At 41.7% G+C, this 12,280-nt stretch overlaps 1 protein-coding gene across 2 annotated transcripts in view; it reads left to right on the top strand.

The window, feature by feature from the left end:
* Window positions 1-7,594: 7,594 nt before the first annotated feature.
* GRM5 (glutamate metabotropic receptor 5) overlaps window positions 7,595-12,280 on the top strand; it is a 315,016-nt gene continuing 310,330 nt past the window's right edge. For both annotated transcript variants that reach the window (XM_077842228.1, XM_077842219.1), the window contains exon 1: window positions 7,595-8,273. In XM_077842228.1, coding sequence (XP_077698354.1) covers window positions 7,595-8,273 — 679 coding nt within the window. The remainder of the gene's footprint in view (window positions 8,274-12,280) is intronic.

Raw genomic sequence — 12,280 nt, 5'->3', positions numbered from 1 at the left:
GTGCTTCTCCTACACATGGCTGCCCTGTGGGTATGTCTGCCTGGGAAGCCTGCCTAGTGACATGGGTCTGGGGCCAGCCCCGGCTGTGGTGTTCTGCACGCTGCGTGGGGAATGGGCGGTGGGACCCGCCAGTTAGTTAGTTACCTTGCGGCTTTGCAGGCGAGACCTTCCTCCACGATTAGGCAGACAAGGAACCTCTCAATACCAGGCGTTCCCGAGTTTTAAATGACCTGTGTGATCCGCTCAGCGGGGGAGGGTTTTCTTCCCTGGGCAGGAGGGGCGGTGTAGTGGAAAAGGCAATGGACTTGCTCTCCAGAGAGAGCTGAGCCCCAGACTTCCCGTATGACCTTGGGACAAGTCACACAACCTACTCTCAATTCCCCAGCGAATACTTGGGGATAATACCTCCGGGGGTATCAACATCCACTGCCGATTGCCCGCTGCTCAGATACTACCGTGAGGAGGCCAGATATTTAGACAGATCTAGCTAGCTAGGTCTAAGAACCAATTCATAAATGCGTGTGTATAGACATATATTCTAGCTGGCTACACCTGTGGGTAAGATTGCACTATACTTTATAAACCCCTGTTTATGTGTGTGTGTGTATAATTTAAAACCTGTAGCCCAATTTGGCAGAGTTATTACAATACAGCTTCATGCCTCCCCCCCCCCCCCATTTTTCCTCTCCTTAACTTGTCTCTTGAAATCCCTAGCTTGGTGCCTGGCAGCTGAGTGTCTGTCTCCGGAGGTGTCCAACTGCTAGTGGCCTGTTAAGTACCACAGACAGCTCCTTCTAATGCTTGGGGAGAATTAACTGGATTGAGGATACAGCTTAGCAGCTGCTCCATGTAAAAGGGAAGGAAAATTTAGTTTGACTATCAGGTGAAACTCCCCATTGGTGAGATCTATTACACCACTGTATCACTTCTCCAAAAGGAAGTGGTGGAAACCCCATCTCTTGAGATATTGAGGCTAGAAAAAGCACTTGAAACTACCCATCAGGGAACAATCCTGAAAAGAGAGTGGGGATGCACTAGGAAACCTAACAGGTCTCTTTCATCTTTGATTTTATTATTATATTGCAAAACATTCCATTGTAGTTTACTATAGCACCTAAAAGAGGAGAAACACATTCAGATAGCAATGTTTGTGCTATGTGGGTGGGGTATTGTTATAGTTTTGTTTGGCTTTTATATTTTAAATGCTAAGCAGTTACCCTTTGGATCCTAAATATGTGCTTTAGACTCTTATTTACGTATATATTTTGATGTATATCTGCTTCTTTAGTAAAGTGGCAATATGGAAATGCTCTCCATGCCCCCTTGTATAGTGATTTGCTGTGATGCTTTCTGCAGTTGTCACTTTCCCTTGCTTTCTGTTTATCACTTCTTCTGGATCTGACGGTATTGTGAATAATAAAATGATTAAGCATAGTTGAAAGCACACTGGAAATATTAGTTTCTGTGTCATTCAACATAATATTAGTTTCTGTGTCATTCAACAGTAATACCTTGTATATGTACTGTGGGGCCTTCTAAAGATCACTGGCTGTTTTACTGGAATATTAGTTGCATATTAAAAACTTTATCAAAGCATTAAAGGAATGCAGAATAGATAAAGGAGCTTGTGGGACTGTTTTAGAGCAAAGAATACTAGAGAAGTCAATATAACCCTTTATGATGGTACAATGTGTATTTAGAAGTTTACTACATTGGTCCATTTTATGATTTTATGGTCTTTCTCTATATTTTCAATATTTGTAAATGGAACTACATAGTGGTTTTTATTTCCTGTCCCTTGGTGTTCAGCAGTTTAATCTATTCTTAAAGGGCATGATCCAAAGCCCATTGGAATTCACAGTGCAATGGCTTGCAACTCTGATTTTTGGTCTTTTTTATTTATTTATTTTAAATTAAAGCTCAATGGCTTTTGAAATCTAAACACAAAATAACCTTGTTAATATAGGTCAAGGTTTCAAAAGCAACTAGTGATTTTGGGTGCTTCCATTTTTGGATGCCCAACCTGAGACGTCTTAAAAGACCCTGATTTCCTAGCGTGGGTGCTCAGCACTTTCTGCAAATCCAGCTCCGTTAACGTGTCTCCAGTTTAGCACCCAAAATCACTTGGTCTCAGTGTGCAGGGACAGTCTTCGGCCAACAAAACCCAGGAGATCAGAGTTAAGTCTTATCATCCTTAAGTTGCATTCCTTACCCAAGTTTAAATGCTCTGCCTATAGAGTGAAGAGCATAGACATCTTTATTCTGTATCCCTTATGCACCCTAAACTCTTCCTGATTCCGTGGGAGATTTGCCTGCATAAGAATTGCACAATTGGGCTTGTGGGCCAGTACATCAGTGACTGTTTTCAGACACTTTCAGTTCCCATGTAGTGAAAATCCTGAACGTAGAGTTCCCCAGAATTTATTGACTTAAATCGGATAGGCTTTACATTAATTTAATTGTTTTAACAACTGGATGGCAGTGAAGTAGTTATGTTTGGTGTCTATGTATGCCTAGGAAGCATTTAATCTGCAGATGCATGAGGAGTATTTCTACACATTGAGTGAAATTTGTCATTGCATATGTGTCTTGATCTCGCTAGGTGCTACGCATTCTGGCTCCAATCCAGGAAAATGTAGGTAGGTACTCAATTGAAACAAAGGGATTCCTCCTATTCTTAAAGTTGAGCATGTTCTTAGGAGCTTTGCTGGATTAGACACAGAGCCTCCATCACCTTGCAGGATCAAGCCCATACAGAGTAGATTGATTTTCTCTCATACATAACAGGCATTTAAAAATGTTTAAAAAATTATTCAAAGGCACTTAAGATATTACAAACTAATAGGCATCGTTGTCTGTAAGGTTACAGGGCTGTAGAAAAGCTGTCTAGGAGTAAAATGATTTTCTTGTTTTCCTAATGTAAAATGCACCAAATCAATTTCCCACCAAACAATTAAAAAACGGTCCCTGACTGAGATTATACACCAGTAATGGTGAACTACAAACCCCATGTAACAGGGAAGCATAACAGAAAAGCAGACAGGCTTTAACTCTACCATCACTAGTGGGAACTGCTCTAATGTGAGCTGTTTGTATAGGAAATGTTTTACATTGTAAAGACTCAAGCAAAATTTCCTTTGCTGGAGCATAAAGCAAAGGAAGTCAGAGATGCCCCACCAAATAAACTCCCAACCATGCACGTTTTGAAGAAAGAGCAAAATGTTCAAGATTCCTAGTGGCTTGTGAGGAAACAGGAGTAAATTAATTGAAATACAGTGGAAAGTCACTTTATTGTTGTTTTTTCTCCACCAATTATAGTTACAGATAGTTTAGCATTTCAAGTTCAAGTAAATAATTGTAGAATGATGCAGTATTAACACAAAGTGCTGGAGATGTTAATTTACTGTGCTTTTAGGCTCTGTCCTTGACACAAATCAGCTGGAATATTGCCCTACAAGGACATCTGAGGATTCCTCCTGGCACAGGGGAGTCCTAGGGTGTCATAGTGATCACACGCCTGGCTCCCATCCTCTCTAGAGGGCTTGGGCAGGGTACATGTCAAAAGAGCAGGGAGGCAAGACAGAGTGCTGTGTGCTCCATCAGCTCCATGCAGGAATAAATTGGGGTAGCTCTGTTAACTTCAATGGAGCAATACCAGTTTACACCAACTGAAGCGCTCATGCAAAATGTCTCTCATTCCTGACAAGACAACAGGCGTTCTGTTTCCACCATATATTTGGTGGCTGCAGATTCCAGTGCTCAGCATATGCTATATACACTGTTATACGTAGGGCAGATAGCTTTTGCCTTTTAAAATATTTTCCTGGCCATGTCCAAAAAACTGGCATACATCAGTAATTCCATCTTTCTTATGCTGGAATAAATCAGGAGTAACTCTCTTGAAGCCAGTGGTGTTGCACCACTGTAAAACTAGTGGACAAACAGATCCATACCTTGAGTGTTTTGTTTTTTGTTGGATTGCATGTGCATCAGTGAAGAAGAGTAAGTGCAGGTATATTAACAGCAGTTCCCAATCGTTTACTATGCACATGTTCTTCACTGCCTTCAAACCTGAACACTCTGATGGGTCCCCTACCCGATTCTATATTAGAGCTGTCTCACAGGAAATGCCAGTGGGATGCGCAGCCCATTGAATCTCTCCTCAACTATCTTTTAGCCAAGGAGCACCTTTTGGCCAGGTTGGGGTGTTCACCATGCTGACCCTGATGGCATCCCTCAGTGCCCTGCCTGCAAAGCCAGATGACCTCTCTTTAATGCTGGTGTAAATTCTAAATAACTCCACTGGTGAACTTAATGATGCCAGTGTAAATTCCATGTAATTTCACTGACTGGTTTAAAGTCCATGGAAGATAGTGGGTGTCTCTCCATTGACTTCAGTGGGCTTTGGATCAGAGTCCTAAGTGTACCAATGTAAATCCCAAGTGACTCCGCTGGCTCACTTAGTGACGTGGGTAAATTCCCAAGTAAATTTAGTCTGTCACTTAGCTACTCTGGTGTAACTGATATAACTGTTAACTCTGATGTATCTAAGATCAGAATCTGGCTTTCTGGCCCTGGCTCTGAGGAGTGAGAGTTGAGGGCTCTCAGAGTTGGCCTTTGGGTCCTATGGAGCCCTCAGCCCTGGGCCCCCTTGATTTTGGTGAACTGGAAATGTAAAGTAGAACCTCAGCTTTTGTTTTCTAGCTCTCTACCTTGCAGAGATAATTTTTCAAACAAACACCAGTATAAATAGATGTGAACTGGAGTTGAAAGGAACAGGCCTCCGGGCTCTGCTTTCTACACTCTGAGGCCAGGGAAGGCAAAAATTGCCAACCTGGCACCCCCTTCACATGCATAGTGTGCAAAACGAGTTGGTTACCTGAAGCTGTAAATGTAAAGACTTATGTCACTAACCTGCCTGGCTGCATTGGACTGGGCCTGGTGTGATAATGGTACACAGGAATTTGAAACATTTGGTGGAGAATCATTGTTAAACACCTCATCCAAAAATACTCAGATTGTTTGCTGAGTACATAGTTACCCCGAGAGCCAGGAGGTGAGCAGCACTTTATAATTGCACTTCCAGCCTTGCTCTGAGCCAGGGCCAGAATTTGGCCATTTAACAATAATGCTTTGCTACCCGAGGAACTGAACACAGTTTACAAACATCAGCTGATTTGAATAATGGGGCTTGCATTGGAATAAAGGGGAAAATAGACATGTTAAACATTCTAATAAGTAAAAACTTACACCATAAATTAATTTAAATCTGTCCTGATAATTTACAAAAGTACCCTAGAGTGTTTTGTCATCCATAAAACAGTTTACAACTGATACTGAATTGTCTTCAGAGGCACACAATAAACAGTTGGAGGATCTAAGATAAGTAGTAGCACAATCCTGTAATTAAATTGAGACTAGTTAACCTGAATTGCATCACTTTTATTGCTTCACTGCAGAGGATTGTTGTAGTGATATTCCAAGTCTTCATAGACTATGAAGCACTTTGTTAAACTGATTTACAACAGTTTTGCAAGGTGTATTTAATTGCTAGCACTTTCTATTAATACTGAAAACTACAAGAACCATTTCTTTTCAGTATTGCTTCATTATCACCCCTCTTTGAAAAAATTAATTTGCAAATGTTCAACTAAATATTGCATGACTATACTTCTGTGCAAATAGTTTTTTAGAATGCTTCTTTAAAACATGAAGTGAGGATAAAATGTCCAAATAAAGTTGGTTATCCTTAGACACGAATGTCTTTTGTGTTGGAATATGTGTTTCTTGCTTTCAGCTTTATGAGCTTTAACTTCATTGTGGCACAGGCTTGAACTATATACCTGTGAGTGATAAGGTAGGAATTTGCTAGATTCTGATCAGTTACACCCGTGTCAAAACAACGCTAAGAGAAGGGGTTAGGAAGATATGTGGCATAACTTCTTGCAGCAGAAATTTCTTGCAGCTTCTTTTGAAATATCTGGTATAGGCCATTGTCAGAGACAGGATACTGGACGAGACTCAGCCATTGGTCTGATCCACAATTGTTCCTAATTCCATTAACTTCAGTGGATGTGTAACAGTGTAACTGAGATTAGAATCTTGTCTAGAATTTACTGATAGCTCATTATGAATAGGGTTGGGTATGTGGTTTACCTAATTGGCTCTGAGCCTTCAGAGCCACATGTGCTTAACTTTACGTGCTGTGAATAGTCCCATTGACACAAACAGGACAATGCACAGTGCCTAAAATGTGCTACAGTCTTGGCTGGATCAGGGCATGTAAGAGACCTCTTTGAACAGAGTTCAGCAATGTGCTAAGCACCTGCTGTGAGGTTCTGAGTATTTTTAAGTCCCTGTGACTTCGCTATGCTGACCAGGATATGAAGTCTTTGATGATAAATGAAAAATAAGTATCAAAGCAACAATAAAAAAAAAATCAAATGCAGCTCTTTTCTAGTCTGCAGTGCAGAGTGCATAAAATGTTTTGTGCACCACTATGTCTGCACTGCATGTACGCTGTTGGTTTTCTATCGTGGGGATCTGTAGGAACAGTTTATATTCCAAAGTGTTACACTTACCGTTCGTGTAGGTGGGTTCCACTCTACAGAGATCAGTGGCATTGCCTTCACTTATTACACCTGTGATGAATTTGACCTATGGATGCAAAACAAGGAAACACCTTTCAGCCAGTCCGATATTAGGACTAATTTACTACATCTATGACTAAATGCAGAGTATTTAAGTATTTAAAATAATATTGATATTAATTAAAATTAGGTACTTAGTAGTTGCTAACAAAAGTGATTGTTTTCAAATCTGTCTGTCAATGGAAATCTATAGCCTTTTTGGAACCAGCTGAGTTTTGCAAAAGATTTGAAGGGCCAGATTCTGCTCCCATGTATATCAGTGTAGGTATGGAGTGACTCCACTGATGGCGGTGGAATTCCTTTGGCTTTATACTGGTGTAATTGGGAGCGTAATATGGCCCAGAGTACGTTATTGTGCATCACAGATATATTCTGAATTACAATATTCAAATGTTTGTAAGGTTAAGGAGGAGATTTTCAAAGGCAGAAGTGGGAAGTAGGGCACATCAGTCCCATTGATGATCAATGGGAATGAACTGCCATTTGTGCCTTAGAAATTAGCCCCCCCAAGTGCTTTTTGTGTATCCCTTTTAAACAGCCTGGCTTCAGTAGAGCTCTGTTGATTTACATCAGCTGAGGACCTGACCTAGCATAATGAAATGGTAAAGCACAAACAGATTTTTTAGCTTGCAAGATAATGAAAAAAGTAAATGTGTGATGTGCTGTTATCACTATTGACAGCAGAGGGAATAGACATCCTTACAACTGATTTTAAAGCTATTTTCCCTATCTTTTTTTAAAGGTTATGAAGATTATGATCACATGTGCAGCTCTGCATAGCTGTTCCCTTGGAGACGATGGTGGTTCCCTAGAGAATAGGCGGAAATGCCTGGTTAACCATCAGCTTCCTGCTCTTTTTATCCAAAAGATTCTCTAACTACTTTTTAACAACTCTCCGTTTTATTCCATCATGTTGTCTCTACCAGCTTAAACTATTTCCTAAGATGGTCCTTTTGCTGTTCCTTGCAATCCTGTTATCGAAGGAAGATGTCAGTGGGAACTTTGGGTTTTTGGTTTCTGCACAATCCAATGAAAGAAGGGTGGTTGCACATATGCCTGGTGATATTATCATTGGAGCTTTGTTTTCTGTCCACCATCAGCCAACTGTTGACAAGGTCCATGAGAGAAAATGTGGAGAGGTGAGGGAGCAATATGGCATACAGAGAGTGGAAGCAATGCTTCATACTCTGGACAGAATTAATCTGGACCCAACACTGTTGCCAAATATAACACTAGGCTGTGAAATAAGGGACTCTTGTTGGCATTCTGCTGTGGCTCTGGAGCAAAGTATTGAGTTCATAAGGGACTCTCTTATTTCATCGGAAGAAGAAGAGGGGATAGTGCGCTGTGTCGATGGATCTTCAACATCGATCCGCTCCAAGAAACCCATTGTCGGCGTCATTGGCCCTGGTTCTAGTTCAGTAGCGATCCAGGTCCAGAACTTGTTGCAGCTTTTCAATATACCTCAGATTGCTTATTCTGCCACAAGCATGGACCTAAGCGACAAAACTCTGTTCAAGTATTTCATGAGAGTCGTGCCATCTGATGCACAGCAAGCTCGAGCTATGGTGGACATTGTCAAACGCTATAACTGGACCTATGTTTCCGCTGTACATACTGAAGGCAAGTGTTCTACTTTTTTTCATCCAAGCATGATTTTGAATTGCAAGCAGTGGTAGTTAATTACTAGATGATTATAATGTTGCCTCTTTTTTTTAACCTGTTAGTTCTGAATGGTGTGGATTGCATATGTTACTTTAAAGATTAGTTTCATACACATGGTGTGTCTTGGTGACATTGGGCCGGTATTGATTGAACAGAAGGTTTGAAATCCAGAGTTTCACAGTGTGAAATGTGTTTTTCCTATCATTTGTCACTCACACAAAGTCCTTCAGGTGGCATTTAAAAATTGGCCGGGTAATTAGCTTAATGTAACTACTACTCAATACAGCGGTTAGAATATTCATTGTGTTTATGGTGGTGGCAACTGCTAAAGGAGCTAATTCTGGTCTTAGCAGTATGAGCTGCACTGGGGCTTGGGAGAGCAGTGACAGTAGTTTGCCACATGCTCCTCATTAGCACTTGATGCCGGTATCAGCGTATGCATAAGAGACTCGAGGACCTGGCCGATGCTCTGAGTGACCACACCTCCTTAGGATCAAGAAGAACATTTTGCTAGGACCTCTCTCTAGTATTTAATGGACCACTAGGTCAATTTTTTCATGTATATCTGCTCATCTGCATTTGGGGATGGGTGGGAAGAGCCTTCTTGCACCTTTATCACACCCTGATGTTCCATGTAGGTGTGTAACAGGCCAGAATTGTACCCTACATGCCTCTCCTTCCTTTAAGTTTGTTCCAAGATTAGAGATTTTACAGTGTACTGTGAAGTGCATGCGGTAAAGGCATGGGATAGGGAGGAGTGAAGGTAGACTACAAATGAGATAAAGAGCCTGATACCCCTATGACTTACACTGGCTTACTACACTGGGGTAAGTGAGAGGAAAAGCAAGCCCAAACCACTAAAAGCCCTGCTCTTACATGCCTGAGCAACACCAGAGAGTGGGCAGTGGGGTGCAGTACACAGTGTTTACCGCGTGGGGTCGAGTAAATGTGTAGTAGTGAGCATCCTGTCCAAAAGAACAGCATGTTTCTTTGCCGAGCAAGTGTTGAACACCTCTGCAGATGTGCTATTTTCTTTATCACAACCATTAGGCAACAGCTCTTTCCCCCTCTCCTGCCCCCCACACATACTGTGGATCTGGTGCTTTGATAGGCATTTTACCCATCTTTTTTGGGTAATATTGACCTGATGCATGGGTGTGGTGACCTCCTCTACTCTGGTTGATGCCCATAACACATTCTATAGGATTTATACCTAATTATTGAAAGACCATCAACCCTAGTGAATGTAAACTGTTTTAGAACTTTTATGCAGATTTTTTAAAAGCCTTTTTTCCCATCCTGATACTGAGGGCTGATGAGTAATTGCAGTCTTATTCAGATATGTATGCATGAATATATTAACAGTTTAATGTAACAGAGTATAAATCACAAAGCATCACATCATGCGCTGAAGCTGCTATGGGCCATATGATGGCCTTGGCATACCTCCACGTTGGACCTTCCCATCACAACATGTGTGTGAATATCAGCTTGGGAGTATGATTTGAGAAAGGGGGAGGATATAACTGATATATTAGTGTTGCATATTATCATATGATGTCACTTTTTTAATGCTTCCAACTTCTGCTCAAGCAACACCCCCGTTTTAAGGTCACAGGTGACGTGTCCAACACAAGCAGAGTTGATTTTGTGTCGATGTCTGTCTCCACACATCATGGACACACAACATAGACCAGACAGTAACATGCATCCCCGGATAATCTTACCACAGAAGACGTTTACATGGCGGTGGTTGCATGTTGGGAAGGAGGGGGATTGGGATACTGGAATTGAAGCTGGAGATCACTGTTGTGGATGAGACAAGGGGGATGGATGGGTTTGGGGATGGGAAGAAGGGACCCAACTACCACCAAATGTGTAATTAGTAAGATGTTTGCTTATCACCATCCTGAGCACATGGAATAGATGGTGGCCTTTAAGCCACACCCTTGGATAGAGTGTGGTGTGGAGCATCACTGGAGAGATGCCCAGTCTCGCCGAGAGATGCCCAATCTCTCCTAGAGTTGTTCCTTGCACAGATAGGGGAATGCAGTTTGCGCCTGCCATTGCTTGTGGAGTAAGAAGCCTCCCTGTCACTTTTCGGTGTCTTGTTATTGCAGGCAGCCCCAAGAAAGGTTGTGGGGAAGCTTCTTGCTTGTCTTTCTATCCCTGCGTGGCCACACAGAGGTTGCTCACCATCTGGGCCTTTGCTTGCAAATTGTATCTGTGTCTGTTTTTATCTTTTCAGATGGTATACTCTTTGGGGCAGGGACTGTCTTCCTCTGTGTTTGGAAAATGCCTTGTGTCCTTTGGAAGCTACCACCACCTAAACTAAAAAATAATAATTAACCTCCCCTCCCCCAAAAATGTGTAACCGCTGATGGAGAGCTGGATTTCCAGATGTTTCAAATGAATGCTGTGTTTTATCTTATGATCAATCTCTAGTAAACAAGAATCCACAGGTATAGAAGGAAACATCAAGGACTTTTCTTTGCTTAGTCTGGAAAGAATTATTAGAACGTAAGGGCAGATCCTCAACGGAGCTTCATCAACTTCAACATAGTGGCCCTGTTTTACACCAGCTGAGGGTTAGATCCTTACTGTTCAAATGTCTGTTTGGTTAATTTTTGCAAAGTAGTTTCAAAGAACCTAACATTTAAAGTACTATGTTTCAATAGGGGTGTTTTACATGGAAATAAAGATCTTGGCGAGTGGAAACCTCCAAGGCCGGATTACACCATGGTTACACCAGAGTAGCTCCATTGATGTCATTGGAGGTACTCCTGATTTACAGTGGGAGTGGGTGAGAGTAGAATCAGAGGCACACATTGGGATCCTACCATCTGATGTCACATGCTGGCGATCCAGATGATGAGCATGTCCTCTCTGTCTGAATATCCTCAGAATTCCGCAAATAAACGTAAAACACTAACAGCTTGCCTTTAAAATTGGCTATAGAAATAGGAATTCGTTCATATATTTATTCAGATGTTCTGGGCACTTTCCAAACGCTGCTGCTATCCCAAAGAGGAAAAAAAATGTCAAAACACAGATGAAGGTTGGGGAAAAGGGATTCAACACATACATGAAAATAGATCCGGGTGAAGCTATTCACGTGTCTTGTTATTTCCCCTTTTAAAAATATATCTGAACTATTCCCAACTACCTGCCTACCTAGTTATTTGTAGGTTTTATTTTTTAACTGTAACTCATCCTAGCCTAGTTTCTATTTCTTTTTAAACCTCCTGACTCTTGCACATTTACCTATTGATTTACACCCATTATTATTATTATTATTTCAAATAAGATTTAAAATGCTAAATCCCACTTTTATGCCTAACTACTATCTTACTCATGATCCCCATGCATTAACCATTGAGACAGCAACCCCGGCCCCTCCTGCGGGGTCTTCTGTAAGCCCAAGTGTCAGCACTTATTCCCTTCTGTCTATGTGTATAGGCAGAGCACCCTGACATGCAATCTCTGACTTCCTGAGGGGGAAAGGTTCCATTCCCAGGAGGTAGAGAGATCCTGCCCCTCATGGCTGCCCTTGGTAGAGGATCTGGACAGGGAGGAAAGTGAAGGGAAAGTCCATCCTGGCTGATTAAAAGACCACTAGTCTACCCCCTGCATAACACAGGCCATAATATTTCACCCAGTAACCCTGAAGTGGAGGGAAAATATTATTACATATTTTCCAGGCATGTGCTATCCAAGCACACAGAGATTATCCCTTCCCCCAAGAATCTTACAATCTAAATAGACATAAGGTAGGAGGGGAAACAGGGAAGAGAAGTGAGTTGCTCAAGGTCAGTGGAAGAACTGGGTTTAGACCCAGGTCTCCTGAGTCCCAGCCTAGTTCCCTAGCTCTGACAGTACAATTTATTTCCTTACATAAACAGTGAAAGAGTGAATGTCAGGTAAATCGTCAGTGTTCACATGCATCAAGAGTGATTGGAGAGCCA

Source organism: Eretmochelys imbricata, chromosome 1 (assembly GCF_965152235.1).
Source record: "Eretmochelys imbricata isolate rEreImb1 chromosome 1, rEreImb1.hap1, whole genome shotgun sequence".
Classification (NCBI taxonomy): Eukaryota; Metazoa; Chordata; order Testudines; family Cheloniidae; genus Eretmochelys; species Eretmochelys imbricata.
This window is presented reverse-complemented; position numbering and strand designations above follow the sequence as displayed.